Source organism: Sceloporus undulatus, chromosome 2 (genome assembly GCF_019175285.1).
Source record: "Sceloporus undulatus isolate JIND9_A2432 ecotype Alabama chromosome 2, SceUnd_v1.1, whole genome shotgun sequence".
Classification (NCBI taxonomy): Eukaryota; Metazoa; Chordata; class Lepidosauria; order Squamata; family Phrynosomatidae; genus Sceloporus; species Sceloporus undulatus.
This window is the reverse complement of record NC_056523.1, coordinates 74,356,161-74,373,707: the sequence shown is the minus strand read 5'-3', so window position 1 is coordinate 74,373,707 and position 17,547 is coordinate 74,356,161. Positions and strand designations below refer to the sequence as shown.

Genomic DNA, 17,547 nt, shown 5'->3' with positions numbered 1-17,547 from the left:
TATTTTTTTTATATATTTTTTAAAAATCACAGACCAAAGAGGCCTTGAACCACAGACATGGATACCCTATACCCAGCACCATGAGCATAGCTCTTACCCATTGGAAGCTGTCATCCATTTGCTCTGTGGTATCACAATGCAAATGATGGCCAGGCAGACTTATTGCAGTTCTCCACCCCAGCCATAAGAACAATGGAGCAGACATACACAACCTTCTCAGTCCAGTGGCCACATGTGATGTAGCTGAGGTAATAGAGGCTACACCTCACCCACAAATCCTCTTTCTTTCCTGGGAGAGAAGAGATACCTTTGAGTCCATTCATGCAGAATAATACAGATGGCTCTTTCTTCAGTGAGCGAGTCAAATGCTGACAACAGTGCTGGTTAGCTGTGATCTTTGGGAACTGCATGTAAGGTTCTGCTTATTGTGCACCCCTGAGGCACAGCATCTGAGCAATGGGAGGGGGGCTGGAATAAATATAGCCATCTATTCTAATGCTTCCTACCCATATAATAAGATGGAAAATGGCAACCATACACAGAAGGACCCTTGTGGGATTGAACCAAAGGCCCTTTAAGCGATCTTCTTTGGTATCACAGTGGCCAACTAGATACCTCTCAGAAGCCTACAAGCAGGGATTGAAGGTATAACAATACTCTGCCCCTCCCCACACACACCAACATTGCCTCCCGAAATTTGGAGATTCCACTACAGAGCAATCATGGCTATCAGAGTGATCCAAAAGGGGAGGGGGGTGATTTGATGGTGGCTGACCCATCCAATCCAAAGCACTGCTGGTAGGAGGATTGCAGGAAACTAAGCATGCTAGCACAAGCACTGAAATATTTTATTTTATTTTGCCCCTTATTAAGGCATGTGCTGGGAACTTTGGATCTAGTGGATCCAACACTTTCCTATAAACAAATCCAGAACATGGATGGCATTTTTCTCTTGCTCCAATGAGCTTACCAACAGAAGAACAGCAAGAGTGAACTGAAGTCTGCAACTCTGTGGCCCCAGGGACATCATTACACAAACTGTGATTGAAGCCTAGCAGGTATTGAGAGAGTAATCCACTGCATATTTGTGCAGCTACCTCCTTTCAAAGACATCTAAGTGAAACCGGAAGAACATTCCAAAAAAGAAAAAGAAAAGGCTTGAAAATGTGTTTCTCAAATGTCAAGAAACAGTGACAAGAAAAATTCTGACTTGTCATAGTAGTTCAGCACTTATTCTAAAGTTTGCACATGGCTATTTTGCACAGGAAACAGCATTTTTCTGTACAGCAAATAATATTGTTGTTTTCTCTGCAGAAAACATAGAAATGCTGTTTCCTCTACATACTATTTTCTGTGCAGAAAATGCTATTTCTGGAGAAAATACTATTTTCTGTGCAAAACAACCACATGTCAATTATATGAAGAATATGTCTCAAACTGCAAATGATGAGTTTAAATGCACATTTTTTGAAGATTTTCTCGCAATGAGAAGAAAATTGCTAAAATTACAATTGCTTCCTTCAAGAGGAGTGTCAGTGAAGAATTCTATCCCTACACTTAATTCATTCATTTTAGGTAGTACATTTCATAAAAATGTAATGCTAACTAACTGCATTGAGTGAGCCCAAGTTTTGCAAGAGGCAGAAACTCTTGTTTTTGTCCATTGTTTTTCTTATTTTCTATCTTTTGGTTTCTTTCCCAGCAACCTTAATAGAAGAGGTCTCTATAACAGGCCTGTAAACAAGCAAAAACAAGAAAACTAGATTTAAATACTTGTTTGTGTCTTTAAACATTTGCACCTTTGAATAATTTACACACACCTTTGTGTGTATTGAGGCTCTGGCTTTAATAGATTGGTGTATGGCTTAGGGTTTTTTTTAGTTCTGAATGTTTTACCACTATTCATGTGCAGTTTGCATATGGGCCTAGATCAAAGCATTATACCTAAAGATGCCTGGACTTCCTTCTGAAGTTGAAATCTTAAATTGCAGCAAGCCCCAAACAGCCAGATTAAATGGGTTTAATGCATTTAAAATGCCACTGTTTGTGAGGAGGCAGAAGAAAGACAGGACCTCTTTCATCTGAGGTCTAAAAGTCTGGGCTGTTCTGATAGCTGATCTTGGTCTTTTTATTTTATTTTTTAAAGCTTTTTACAAGGTTGGTTCTTTGAGTTTACTGTTAATAAACCTGTATCTCCAACACCACCTTTTGGCTTCCAGTTTGGTTGGACTTTGTGCTTCCCTACTTGATATGATAAGCACAGTGGGAGTGCAGGACATTTGCACATCATAAAGCAGCAAACCTTGACTGCTTGAGCTGACAAAAGCATGTGTTTATACAAAGAGGATGAGGACAGTCCAATATAGGAAAATGGTCCAACTGAATAACTGGCTCAAAGGGAATGCAATGAAAAATATACATCTGAGCTGTCCGCTTGTAGATTTATTAAGTTTGCACCATGCACTTGTGTTAAGTGCACACCTTAAATGTAAAATGTGATTGTAATGTCCATGTGCGTCCATGCACACACCTGACAAAGGAGCATATTCAAGTGATATCCAGGAATGAGTGAGGCTTGATGTTACCTGTTCACAGTATATGCTAGCCTAGTATTTTCAACACTGACTTGGTAGTGCCCCTCGGAAGTTTTGGGTAGCCTTCTTTCCTAGCTCAGCCAGAAGATCCCTGGTATTTCTTGGTGGTCTACCAACCCAGTACTAACCAGGCTTGCTAAACTACATTGCCCAGTATTCCTCATTATCGGTTATGCTGCCTAGGGCTGATGGAAGCTCTAGTCCAGTATCTTCTGGAGAGGCCAACATTGCAAATGGCCCAAATCCAGTTTGGATCACTGCAAAATATTCTACATGTGTCTGCCCTTGAAAAGTGCTCAGAAACGTCAAGCCGTCCAAAGAGCTGAAGCCAGACTGTTGATTACCTCATTACACGAGGAACACAGCTCCCTTGTTACATCTCCACTGGCTATCAGTCTCTTTCCAGGTACAATTCAAGGTGCTCATTTATAACCTATAAAGTCCTTTATGGTTTTTGCCAGGCTATCTGAAGAACCATATTTGAAGAACCAGGTTTGAGATCTTCAAGAGAGGCCCTTCTTTGGGTCAGGCAAACCTCACAGGCATATCTGATTAGAACGGGGCCTTCCCAGGTACTGGTACTCCCTTCCTATGGAGCCTCTTTGTTCTTTTGTACGCATGTGAAGGGGTTGTTGTTCTTTTAAATCTATCAGGCATTTGGGAACTGTAATAGTGTGATATAACATTTTCATTTCCTGCCTTTTAAAATATACTTTATTTTTACATTTTCAAATATACATAATTGCATCCAGTTATTTCTATATGTCATAATGAGATCCTTCATCCAACATAGCCATATTCTGGCACCTTTCCTCTCCTCCAAGAATTCTCAGAAATTATTGATTGGTTCTTACATCTGAATGATCCCTTCCCTTCCCCACCACCACTCCTTTCTCCTTTTGTGTCGTGTCTTGTTAGATTGTAAGCCTGAGGGCAGGGAACCGTCCAATTAAAAAGATTGTATGTACAGCGCTGCGTAAATTTACAGCGCTTTATAAATAAAGGTTAATAATAATAATAATAATAATGATCCTTTAGTGCATCCACACTGTGGAAATAAACTGCAGTTTGACACCATTTTAACTGACATTATTCACTACTATGGAATTATGAAATTTTAATTTTGTGAGATATTTACCCTTCCCTGTTGTAGAGCTCTGGTGCCCCCACCAAACTACAAATCCCAGAATTCCATAGCACTGAGACATGGAAATGAGTCATATGAAACTGCTTTATTTCTGCATTGTGGTAACAGCCACAAATTCATTTAGAGTACTTAAATATCCCTTTACTTACTCTTTCTCTTTTCTGGCCTGTAGTCGCTGTACTGAATCGTTTGTCTTATTTTCACTAGTTTAAGTAGTGGTTTACTTTTAGAAGACTGAAGCATAGAAAGTATTGAATAGATTGACTTTCTCTTGTCCCCAAATAGCATTTCACCATCTTCTCTAAGCGGTGACCCTCCCATATCTTTGTCCTTCCTCTTGCTCCAAACATAGCCCAAAACTTTTTAAATTTAATTTTTAACCTCTCTACTGTGCCTGATCTTATTCTAAGCTTTAGATTTTCTGACTTTTACCCTAAACGTTTGGCAATTCGTTTGTATTCCTCATTGGTGATTTCCCCCTACTTCCATTTTTTATACGTATCTCTTAAATCTCAGCTCTTCTGATGGTTCTTGTTACATCCACCCTGATTATTTCTTTTTAGACACCTCCCTCTTTTCTTCCTCATTAGAACTGTTTGCATCTGCACTTTACAAAACTGCCATGCACTATGAACTCCCTTCTCTTTGAACATTTCTGGCCATGGGATCTCACACAGTATTTCCCTAAGCCTACTGAAACCAGCATTCTTGCGGTCAGTGTTCTTGTTATATCTTTGCATATTTTACATATATATATATTTATCTGTTTCTGTTTTAATTTTTGTAAGTTGCTTTATGCCCCAGTTTTGGGGAAAGGGCAAGGAATATAAATACTCACATCAAACCCTTCTTTGGTAATAAATCAGCAAACCAGAGAAAGAATCAAGGATTGCTTCCTTTTGACTGGCCCATCACAGCCTGTTATAGCTGTTAGTTAAGGGATCTACAGAAACCTATTGCTTAAAAAGAATGAGTTTCCACTACTGAATATCCATTTAGGAAGGGAAATTATTCAGAAACAGTGGGGGAGAGGGAAGAGGAGCAAGCAAAAATCATACTTGATTTCACATAAATATTTTAATAATATCTCAAATACAAGTACATATTATTGTAACAGTTATCCTACAATTATGCAGATACTTCAAGTACCCTATAAGAAAGGGATATTGCATTAGAAGAATACTGTGGCACAAGCCCAACACACACACGCAAACATACACAGACACACACTGGCCCCTCTCTTTTGGTAAAGTCATCAGCACTAGCTTGCCATGGAGCCTTCAACAGAGGGCAGAGGTTGCAGAGTGAAAGAAACAGAGAATCACCAGCCACTTGTCTAAATCCAGTTTTGAGTCCCTATTAGAGTAGACCAATTGAATCAATGGACTTTACACAAGAGTCTGCTTACCAAGTTTCTGATGAATCAACAAGTCTGTTCTGAGACTAACAATTGGGTTTAGGCCAGTCCCTCCCTGCCCAGGAAGGACAAGAACTACTTATATCACACCCTGGCACCTTTCAGAGCTTTTGGACTAAAAATTCCAGAATCCACAGCCATTTGGACATGTTGATCAAAAGATGATGCTCGATTGTCTCTTTTGCAGAAATAGCCCATGAACAAGAAAGCTCATGCTCATACCATATATGCAGCAAGTTAATCACTGTGCTTTCAAGTGCCTGAGAATTGCAAGAATTTCAGTTAATGGCACTTCATGGAGTATATTGTTGCCTTTGGGAAACACATTACATCTTCCAGTTGCGCTTTTCATTCTTTCTTTTTTGCTTCAGTGATGAGAATACTTAGAGAAGCAATGAAATCATTGTGAAAAAGAAAGAAGCAGGGGGAGGAAATACCAATCATATTTAACCATGGCACCTCTGCAAAGCCTAAAAGTGCTTGAGAATTGGCCCAGATGCTACCCGCTAGAGAGGTGTCATTCTCAGAGGCCAAATTGTCAATTTCTGCAGAGAGAACCCACAGCCTCCAAAGCATTTTGAATCAGGAGTGTATGGACCCTAAACAAAAATCCACAAAGAAAAGCCATCTTACCACAGCCTGGAACTGGGTTTGCTTCTTCCATCTCCTTCACTTCATACCAGCCTCTGTGACTGTTGACAATTTCCATGTTAGTGGGATTGCAAATCTATTCCAGGTCCTAGTCTCAGCTTTGAAGATACTATCCAAGATGCTGAATCTATTTGGGGGATAGACTTCAGTACCTTAGACAGCTCCTTTCAAATCATGATTAAAACTCAGAACCGGTTTACTGTTCCACTAACATGGAAGATGCCACCTGCCAATGGTGAGCCCCCAAATGTTGCTGGGTTCAACCTCCCATTAGCTACATCCTACATTGCCAATGCAAGTGATGATGGAAGTTATAGTCTCCTCTCCCTCTCCTCCATGCAATGCAGCCTGACTTATTATTTTGTAGTGCAGAACTGTAAGAGAGGAAAAAAGGTTAATTAGGGTCAACTGTGAACCTTAGATTGAACTGAGTTCTTTTTCTTGTTCAAAAGGGATGTTAAATAGGGCTGTTGGAAGGAACTGAGTTGCTCATGTTTGCATGAAAGCCCTGAGGAAAGGTCTTGAAAGGTTTCATTATAATCCCATCTTCCTAAAAATATATATATATATATATATATATATATATATATATATATATATATCGCAAAAGGCAAGACGATGAGTAAGAAGATTGAAATCAGAACAGAAGTTCCATTTTATGGAATTAGGCAGGGCATACATTCACACAGCCAGCCAAGTGTCTAATAGATCTCCACACAATCATTTTGCAGGCCTAGAGCAGACTCCACTTCTGACTGACAAACTGCATGCATTGATAAAACCATTAAGTGACAATACACCCATAGCACTGATATACAGATGCATGCATTGCATAGATCACACCACTAACTCATCAGAGTGACAGCTGAGTGTCTTGCATCTGTCAGATAGATCCAGTCTCATGTGATTTAAAGCCTTGCTCTTGCACAAAATAAATATGTCAAACAAGCACTCTTAAGCAAGGAGGAAAGAGAAACTGGGTTGAGAATATGATTGATGGATGGATGGTGACAAGGGGGAGGGGGTCCTGTTTCCCATTTCAGTTTCAAGAAGAGACTGACAAAACTAGGATGGAGGTGCTTTTCTTAGCTGCATTAGGAGCACAAAAGAGAAGAGCCAAGATATAGGCATATATATATATACAAATTTATATTCTCTTTCTCTCTCTCTCTCATGCACGCACGCACACACTCACAAACATCAACAAGCAAACCACTTCATACCTCTCAGCATAAAACCCTGCTTGCATCAGACTGCACTTGCCTCACCACTCCTCCAATGGTTTTTGGATGGGTTTCCAACAGCACAAAACTAGTTAACTCCCCACAAACATCTTCACTTACAGTACATTATCTTGAGCCTTAGCACTGAGACACAGTTCAAGAATCTCGCTCCAGGGGCAGACCTTTAGGAACAGAGTGAGGCACTCCTTGGACTCTCTGTGAGCTGGATCAGGCTATCCATGAGCCAGCAGTTCCTTTCCCCCATCTAATTTTTTCTGCTTGAATGTGCCACTTCCCCCATTATAAACTGTTTGCTACACGTTACTGGAGGGGGGCATTCAGAGAAGGAACAGAATAGAATGTGTTGCTTATGTCTTCTTAAGACATTGATTTTCACAGTGATCATGGTTAACAGAAGGGATTTTAACCTACCAGCTCCCAAGTATGAGATTTGTTGCCTCCCTCCTTCCATATTGTTGACATATGAGAACAACAAACACTTCCCACAAAGAAGGTCCAAAACCAGCATTGTTTTTCCCTTTCATGATTCATTATGCTTGCCATGCTTCTCCCTCTTACTAATTCATTATAGCTATTTAATGTAATGGTGACTTTCTTTGCCTCCTCCAATGTAAAAATGGAAAGACACTGAATTTTAAAATATGAATGAATAAATACATAAATAAATAAATAACCTGAGGGCTTGGGCAGAACCATAAGCATACTACAAAAGATGCAGTAATGAACTAAAGCAAAGCTGACTGGTGCTGCAAGTTTCCTGAGTTTGTAAGCTATCAGTGGGAAGTGAAGTGAAGCAAGCATCATAAGCTTCTGTGAGAAAGATCTGAATGTTTCTTTAAACTCTAAGGTACAGAGAGATTCTGGTACAAAGTTAGTGTGGGAGTTCTGAGCTCAACACACACCACTACACACCTGTATAACTATAATCTTGGCCCCATGCTCCCTGCCAAAACTTGAGTGAAAGAAAACCCAGCTGCTAACCATTTGGGCACCATCTTTTTTTTAATGGAAAGGTAGGATTTCAACTACCTTAATAAATAAATTAATTAACATATCAACTTCCACAACAAATGGGAAAGCAACATTAAATACGTAGTTTTTAAAGGAATGGAAGGTAATTCACTTTAAATCTGGCTTTAAATAGTCACCAAATGTTGGGGGGAGGGTGTTTAAGCATGGAAAACTAGACAAGCCAACTAAGGTCAAAATAAGTCGGTAGAAGTACAACATCACCCTGTCTTTTTTTCTTTTGCTTTGTTTGCAATGTTCTTGCCTACTTTAAAATGGAATATATATGTACGTATGTAGCAGACCCCTGGTAGCAAACAAATGCAGGTTTACACATTCTGTGTAAAGAATTGGTTTCTGATTGTTACATATACAATTAGTTTCTGATTGTTATGTCTACATGAGAACATGCATGTGGACCCAGTATTCATCCATAAATGATTGCTCTTCAACCAAGACTCCCTGTCCTTGGATGAAGAAGGATCTGGTGAATGACCTTGAATCTACGTGCGAATATTGCTGGTCCTACTTCTAAGATATTTACTTCCAAGACTAAGTATCAATTAGTGCTCAGAAGGGTTGGTGGATTTGATGAATAAAAGTTCTTCTCCCTGCACCTCACACAACACAGAAGCTGATCACCATCAACAGCAGCATCTCCCAAACTTATAACTTCCCTAAGAGCAACTACTGTAGTTACTGGTAGTGGAAAAACCAATTATAAGGCTCCAAAGCATCATTTCTGGACCTTGTGATCATGCTTAAGGACAGCTTCTACTACACATTAGGAACATCAGGTGGAACAACCAGTTGCCCCTACAGATGCCCTGAGATGACATTTTGTGTTTATGGCAACAAACAGTTGCGCAGGCTCCCAGACAGGAAGTTAATCTCACATAACAGGCAATGGGAGTCATCTTTTCAGTCTATTGTATGCACTGGTTTACGTCTGCCTGCAGAACTCTGTAGTTAGGATACTCTCATAACAACCCAAGAGAGGAAGGTCTAAGAAATTGATTCTCTGGGTTCCATCACTTAACTGTCACTATAAATATTCTGACCAATTAATCTACAAATACCCTCACATCTTCTATTGCACACAGCATGGTATCAGTGTTACCAATCAAACTTAGAGTGTAGTCATGTGGGGCACCTGAATGGCAACAGAAGCACCAACAGTGTTTACGTTTCTGAAATATGTTGGTTCACAGAAATTTCTCCCAGCCAGAAGAAAAGGTCATCATCCATGTTAAGTTGCTAATTGGTTGGCATTCTTCTCTCATGTCTCAAATTGAGGAAGCACTGTTCATGCATTGATGGCATTTGCAACATCTGTGAACACAAGGCGATTAGGTCTCTGGAGCACCCCTTGGTTTGTCTATAACAAAAACAGAGGGATATGAAAGGAAAACACACAATAAAAAAATTAGAGCAAATGTGTGGCTTGAACTTTATTGGCCAGTCCTAATTAGCATACACCCACTGACTCAGTTGCTCAATGGTGAGTCAACAAGTAAGTAGTTAAATCCCACTTATTCTATTTATTTATTTATTTTCCCAATATAAAATCCAAGGTGGTTTACAGCATACATTAACAACAAAGTACAGGTTGAGTATCGCTTATCTGGAATGCTGAAATCTAGTTGGTTGAGATAGTGACAGCTTTACATTCTCATGGTTCAGTGTACACAAGCTTTGTTCCATGCACATAATTATTAAAAATATTATGTATAAAATTACCCGCAGGTGATGTGTATAAAATGTATATGAAACATAAATGATTTCCATGGTTAGGCTTGGGTCCCATTTCCAAGATACCTCATTATGTATCTGCATATATTCTAAAATCCCCCAAAATCCAAAATCCAAAACACTTCTGGTCCCAAGCATTTCAGACAAGGTAGACTCAACCTATACAACTATAAAACTAAAAATAAAAAGTTAAAGATTAATTAAATAAGCAGTCTGTTTAAAAAGATATTCACCTGCTGGTAGAAAGAGAGCAGAGACCAGCCAGGGTAGCCTCCTATACAAAAAAATTCCACAGAGTGGGAGCAACAGCTGAGAAGGCCCTTTCATGGGTCCCCATCAGACAGGTCTGTGACTCTGGTGGGACTGAGAGAAAACCCTCCCCCAAGGATTTTAAAACTTAGGTCCAAAACATATTCCAGAAATAATCCAGTTTCAGATTGATTTAACTGCCCTCACTCAGTGCTAGGAAATCCTGGGAATTGTAGTTTATTGTGGCCCCAGAGCTCTCTGACAGAGAAGGATGAATGTCTCATAAAACTACATTTCCCAGAATTCCCTAGCATTGAACCAGGGCAGTTAAAGTGCTCTCAAACTGGATTATTTCTGCAGTGTGTTTTGCACCTTAGTCAGGCTGGAGCTCTCAGCCTTAGTCAGGCTGGGGTTCTAGCTTTAGCTGGAACTAAGAAAATGAATTAGACATTTATAATTTATGTACTTTGCTTTCACATGGCATCGTAACACCTGCAAGATGTCACATTTGTATTCAGCACCATTGGTTGAAATGTTTAAAGGATAATCTCAGAATGACAGCCATATAGTGAGCCACATTCTTAAAAGATGTGTGTGTTATCATTCAGGTGATCTTAACATTCAGCCTTGAACTAGTATTTTCCTGTTGGAAAATCCATGAGGTAGGAAGCAGTCAAAATCATTGTTATGGGGAAAGGATGCACGAATAGAGAAAAAGAGGACCCCAAAAACATGTAACAGGAGTTGCTACTGCTACTTTCATGATTCTTGACTTCGACTCCAGTGACAGAGGATAAGGAAGACTGGGGCAGATATCCATTACAGAGAGAATGGATTTGCCTTTGGGCAAAGAGGGTGTGGAGAGTGTACTGGAAGCTAGACACAAAATCTTGCCTGTGGGACTATGAAAACCTATGGTTTGCCCCATTAAAAAACAACTCTGGAGCAATACCCCTTGATCATTGTCTTTGTTTACTATCTACTGATACTTGCTCTACAAAGAGATATGTCCCAGTTCCTTGGTTCCCTCTTGTATAAAGTTTCCTTATTGCAGTTAAATTCAGTAGATTATACTACACAGCACCTAATGTTCAGAACCAAGCAACATATTCAGGGGTAGGTGTGTTGGCCATGCAGAAAAGTCCAACAAAATCCATAAAAAAGCAATACCTTTATTGGACCAACTAAAAAACCATAAAATACATCATGCAAGCTTTTGAAGCTTCATTGACTTCTTCATTAGGCAAAGATTATACTACACAGCACCTAATTTTTTTCCCCAGATGTAACATTACAGCAATTTCTTGAGAAAGTCAATATTTTAGCCTAGGAAAGGGGCCAATGGCCTCACACAGGTCAGAGATAGCCTAAATCTCTATAGAAATTACTTTGCCTCTGCTAATGGAGTTGAAATTTTATTACCAATCTTTTATTGCTCTTCAAATAGATGATTTATGTCCTGATCTCTGGCTATTGGCCTATGTTCTTGTCAAGTTTTCACTAGCACTCTGGCAAGCTTCTAGTCTGGAAAAGAACCACTGCCCTTGGAGATCAATTCAGATACTTAGCCCTTCCAAAATTACCTTGCGAAGCTCAAGTCCTGCCTGCCTCTCTCTGTATGTGTGTGTGCGCACATGTGCTATTTGTATTTCTTCCACTTTGCCTTTTTTTTAATATTTATACTAAACATTGGTATTTTCTGCAGAACTGATTTCTGGTCCACAGCTCTCAATATGCTTTTCAATATGGAAATTAACAGAAAATAAACAGCTTCTTGGCTCATGGTGGTCTACGTCTGTTTCAGCCATTAAACACAAGCTATGAGAAATTCTCCAAAACAACTACAATTTCTATACTATATGAGGAAGGGTTATAACACAAAAAGGAGTCTACTCTATATAGATCACACCACTTCCACAGAAACATACCGGCTCTTCTTATCCATGCTGGCTGAGCTTTCAAAGAAAAATTGGCAGGGAGGAAAAAAAGACCTCTATGAAATCAGCTAAAATGTTCCTCTATCCCTTCCTCCCACCAGTTCTTTATGAGAACCAAGGCTTAGTTCTAGAATTTGTTTTTGGTGCAGAAGCTCAGTTGGTAACATGGTAAGTAATGGTGGTGAGGACAAACACAGACAAGTTTGAATTGCAAGTTTAGCTAGAAATAGAAAAAGAATTAAGAAGCTGCATATATATCCATACCTATACTAACCTATCTAATTGCTGCTTTGTTGTGCTGACTTTGACGTATGGCAACCCCATTATAGGGGATTCTTGGCAAGATTTATTCAGAGTTTTGCAACTGCTTTCCTCTGACAGACAGTGATTTTCCCAAGGTCACTCAGTAGATTTCTATGGCTGGACAGGGATTCTTTTCAAAGATTGTGTTCGTCTAAAAATGTCCACGGTGGATACATGGAGCAGGGAATAAATCTGACTGACAGGTCCATCTTCCAATCATAAAACATGTTTTCAAATGGAATCACCAGTCAGGAGTGGAGAGATGATTATCAGTCTTATAAAACTCTTTGTTATTGATTGTCTATACCCTGTTGTATGTGGTTTTCCCATGTAGTAGGCATGAAATAAAAGTAGTGCATGAAGGGTGTTTGTGGCTATCCCTTCTGCATCCAGACAAATCAATCATCCTTTGACGATTGTCCAGGGCGGATATATGTTTCCAATTTATGGCAGCCCTAAAATGAACCTGTCATGGGGTTTTCATGACAAGATTTGTTCACAGTGGGTTTGCCATCACTTTTCTCAAAGAAACTGTGGTTTTTCCAAGGTCACAGAGTGAATTTCCTTGGTTGGCTGAGGAATCATACCCTGGTCTCCCAGTGGTTCAGCCCTCAAATCACTACACTGCACTGGATCTTTGACAACTGCTTAAGACAGTAACAATTTCATAAAATCATAGATTTGGAAGGGACCTAGAGGGCCATTCAGTCCAATCCCCTGCTGTGCAGGAACTCACAATGAAAGCACCCCCAACAGATGGCCTTCCAGCCTTTGCTTAAAAACTTCCAAAGAAGGAGAGTTCGCCACTCTGGTCCAAAACATACTGCAGAAATAATCTAGTTTGAGACCACTTTAACTGCCCTGGCTCAATGCTAGGGAATTCTGGGAAATGTAGTTTTGTAAGACATTTAGACTTCTCTGTCAAAGAGCTCTGGGGCCACAATAAACTACAATTCCCAGGATTCCCTAACACTGAGCCAGGGCAGTTAAAGTGTTCTCAAACTGGATTATTTCTGCAGTGTGTTTTGGACCTCTCTAAGGCAGTATGTTTTGCTGTCGAACACCTCTTACTGTCAGAAGGTTCTTCCTAATGTTTAGGTACAATCTTTTTTCCTGTAGCTTGATTCCATTGCTTCAAGTTCTAGTCTCTGGAGTAGCAAAAACCTCATACCTCATTATTGTTTAAATAAGTCTGGGTTTTTTGGCACTAAACTGGATCATAAATATTCAAACCCCTAGATATACTTTGAAAACTGGCAATGACACAGCAGCTGTGGTTACACGGCCATCTCACAGTAGATTCAGTGTAAATCCAGCCTGGAGCCATATAAAGATCCATGCATCCCCTTAGACCTTTATAGTTTGGTGGATTGGGAGAATAGCAATACCTTGTTCTGAGAGGCCTGCAGAGAAGCAGCATCTTTGCCATGCTCCAGCAACTCTTGCTCCAGCTCATCTTGTTCTTCAGCAGGATCAAAGTTGTACATGGGCATGAGCTGGTGCCGTAGCTTCTCCAGTCTATGAGGGGGAAAATGAGAGTGAAAGTTCCACCATTGTACAGCCTGTCCTAAAGAGAAACATGAACTTCCCAGTATTTACTCATCCCTGAGGGCGAATTTAAGTGGCAGGAGAATCAAAGCAAGGAGTAGGAATAACACAACCCTTCAGATGTTGTTGGACTGGAAATCCCAACAACCCCGGCCAACATAGCTAATGATGAGGAATGCTGGGAGTTACAGTTTAACATGGTCTTATTCCTACTCCCTATTCTAAGAGCCTGTGCAGACTGGGGCCGTTAAGGCTGGCCTGGGGGTGGAGTTGGGGTGTGGCACCCATACGGTGCAGGCCCCGACTCTGCCCTCATGCCAACGTAATGCCGTGCACTGCAGCACACCATGTGCAGCATCATGCCGTTCCTCTGGCACTGCATTTAGATGACGCAGCACCAAAGGAGCGCTATAAAGCTGTGGTGCAGTGGCTACGTCACCCTTTCCGGGGCAAAAAAAGGCTCCTTCTTGTACCGCAGAAAAACCAGATCAGGGCTGCACCAATCTGGCAAAGAGGCAGCTGCAGGCCACCCCTTAGGGGCGGTCTGTGCAACCCCTAAGCCCTCACATCTGCCAATCCCAGTCTTACATTAGAAGCTAGAAAGGCATTTGGTTCAGATTTTTATTTATTTATTTACACATGAACGCTATCTGGGAAAATCTCTAGGTAGAGAAATTAGGTGCTTAACTCTGTTGCATTCAAGGGCAGGGAGTACTTACCGTTTCCTCTTCCTGATATACAAAACCTGAAGGGAAACAAAAGAACAACAGAAATGTTTGGTTGTTGGAAGCACATTTTCAGTAAACTTTCTTCTGCCTCTTTCCACTCCAGCTCTGGATAACAGAAATAAGTACTTTAAGAAAGGAGATAGCTACACAAACCTATTCCAGGAAAACATATGAATTAGTAGATGGTACTCTTGACTACTGGGGAAAGAGTAGCAGGACAGTCAATTTTCCTAGTTGCATTTTCAACCTTAGCAAGATTGTGGTATTTCTTTATGATCAAGGTGTCTTGCCCAGGAATGATCTCCCAGGAGGCCTTTCTTTCTTTCCTACCACCCTCACAGGTACTTCTGCTGGGAACAAGAGGTGAGGGTCTTCTCAGTGGCTTCCTCCAGGCTCTGGAACTCCCTTCCCCAAACATGTTAGACTGGCACCCTCCCTACTTTTTTTTAACAGACAAGTAAAACTTTTCTCTTTTGACAGGTCTTTGATGATTGACGATATAAGATCCATCTCACCAAAATAATGTGCTGAGTCTTGCTAACTGTTGTGCTGGTGTGTGTGTTTTTTAAGGATATGTGTATCAGTCTGCTTTTAGTTTCCGGGCACAATATAAGGTGTTGGTGATGACCTATAAAGCCCTAAATGGCTTGGGCCCAGGATACCTGAAGGACCGCCTCTCCCCGTACATTCCGTCCCACACCCCCAGAACATCTGGGCAGCAACTCCTTAGGGTGCCAGGGGCTAGGCTGTCCTCCACTACGAGGAGGACATTCTCCATCGCCGCCCCAGCCCTTTGGAACACACTGCCCACAGAGCTCCGCTCAACTACCTCCCTGGCCCAATTTAGAAAGGACCTGAAAACCTTTCTTTTCCACCTAGCATTCCCCGATTAAAGTCCAGTGGGCCTCCCTTCCTCTTCTGTGGCAAAGAGGGTGGGCTAATGGGGTTTTTTTATTGTTATATTGTTGCTGTATTGTTTTTATTGGTATATTGTGATTTGTATTTTATAATGCTGTAAACCGCCCTGATCTGTGGAAGGGCGGTATAAAAATAAATTTTTTATTTTTATTTATTATTTTAGTTATTTTAATTGTCGAATCTTATTTTAACTTTTCTATTCTGTGTTTTTAACAATATTTTTTTATTTATTGTAAGCTGTTTTGAGTCCCAAACAAGGAGAAAAGGTGGGATGAAAGATGAAGATGATGGTGATCATTTGGGGTATCGCACAGCTGTACTGTGTTGTAATTATGTATTTGCTGGAGATCTGTTTATGTCCTTTGATTCATATGTGTGCATATACACATGAGCTCCAGGTACTTTACTGTAGAAAACAAAATCTTATGTACAAGAAAAGACAATACAGTACAAGCAACGGATGGCTCCATTGAAATGAATGGAGTGACTCTTGCAAACCACTGAAATCCATAAGCATATGGAGTTCCCAAATCTATAAGAAACTGCTGGATGTGGCAGATTTCTGTGACTTTGTGGGTGCACTGGCTTTGAAGGGATTATATTATTTCCTTAGGAATTCTGAATTTCAAATAATTTTCACAGATATATTTTATGTAGTTATAAATGCTGAAAGCTCACCCAAGTTGGGTGTAGATAAGAAGGCAATGGATATGGGTGGAACTAGTCTACGTTAGTTGCACTGAAAATGTGTTATTGAAATGTTTATATCTCACCTTATAGATTAGCTGAAAAACTAGTGTATGACTAGTATTCTCCTTGATGGAGCAAAGGACTACTCTTTGAGTCACAGCTGTCAGAAAGCAGATCCTTTGAAAGAAACCATGGAAGTAAAACTGCTATAAAGCTCTGTAGTTATATGCTAAGCCTCAGACATTTTTTATTCTACTTGAAATATTAAAGTGGATCCCCTTAACTCAGATAATTTCCACTTTCAACACTCCCATCCCCAGTCAACCATTTCCTGCAAGAATCATCAAAGGACATTGTCTTACCATTGCAACAGCCAGTCCAATCACAGTGATGATGCCAAAGGAAAGCAGCATGGTCCCCATGCCAGGACCATTGCCAGCAACTTCAGGGATTTTGGTGCTGTTAAAGGTGCTAGTTTCAGGTGTCATGGTCGTTGTTTCTGAGCTAGTCCCATCTACAGTTGTCCCAGGGTCTGATTCAGAAGTGGTAGTACCACCACGATACAAAGTGTTTACAGTGGATGTGCTGTAATTCATCTTGAGCAAGTGTTTTCTGTCCTGTTTTTTACTGACTGGTGTCTTGAACAACAAAGATTTTTTAGCTATGAAAGTCCCACTTCTCCTCTTCTTCGATCACAAATCTTGATGGTTAAGCCCTTTCTGATTGATTGCATGTTTAATGGTTCTTCTGAACTGAAGTCCTATTGGCCTAGCAATAGAAGCAGAAGGAAAAAAAAACACCAGAATCTGACTCTGTCCCCTGCCAAAAAAATATAATAATCTTTAGAACACATGGGCCAGCTCAGGCCTTCTGAGGTTCCTGAAATGGCCAAATCCCCTTCTTCATGGCATCATAGTTTGGCTGTTTCTCACCTTTTGTACAAAGCTTCCTCTATTCTTAAAAAAAAAAAAAACACTGCTGAAATATTTTTAAGTTTTAGCAATAGCAATAGCAGCTACATTTCTATACCACTTCATACTGAACTAAACAGTCTCTAAGCAGTTTGCAATATGTAAGCCTGGGGTGGCAAACTTATTGCATGCGTGCCCTCTCTGGCACGCATACCTATTTTGGAGGGCACACAGAGAGACGGGAGAGCGGGGGAAGAGGAGAAACAGGCGTGCACCTGTTCCTTCTCCCCCCACCCTTGTGGGCCTTTAGCTGTCTCTGGAGAAGTTCTGCCCGTGGAAGTCCCACCCCCCAGAGGGCGGAAGTCCCACCTCCCAAAGTCCTGTCCCCCCAGAAGTTCCACCCCTGGCACCGGGTAACACCCAATACCAGAACGGCTTTGAGTTTGGGCA

At 40.6% G+C, this 17,547-nt stretch overlaps 1 protein-coding gene across 5 annotated transcripts in view; it reads right to left on the bottom strand.

Annotated features, from left to right (window-relative positions):
* Nucleotides 1–6,397: 6,397 nt before the first annotated feature.
* Nucleotides 6,398–17,547, bottom strand: part of C2H3orf18 (chromosome 2 C3orf18 homolog) — a 504,125-nt gene continuing 492,975 nt past the window's right edge. For 4 of the 5 annotated variants that reach the window (XM_042448831.1, XM_042448833.1, XM_042448829.1 and 1 more), the window contains 4 exons: nt 16,549–16,954; nt 14,570–14,595; nt 13,691–13,820; nt 6,398–9,439 (listed from right to left, as the gene is read on the bottom strand). In XM_042448831.1, coding sequence (XP_042304765.1) covers nt 9,368–9,439; nt 13,691–13,820; nt 14,570–14,595; nt 16,549–16,782 — 462 coding nt within the window. In that variant the 5' untranslated portion in view covers nt 16,783–16,954 and the 3' untranslated portion in view covers nt 6,398–9,367. Of the gene's footprint in view, nt 9,440–13,690; nt 13,821–14,569; nt 14,596–16,548; nt 17,006–17,547 lie in introns of those variants that run through there. The other variant, XM_042448830.1, reaches the window with a different exon arrangement.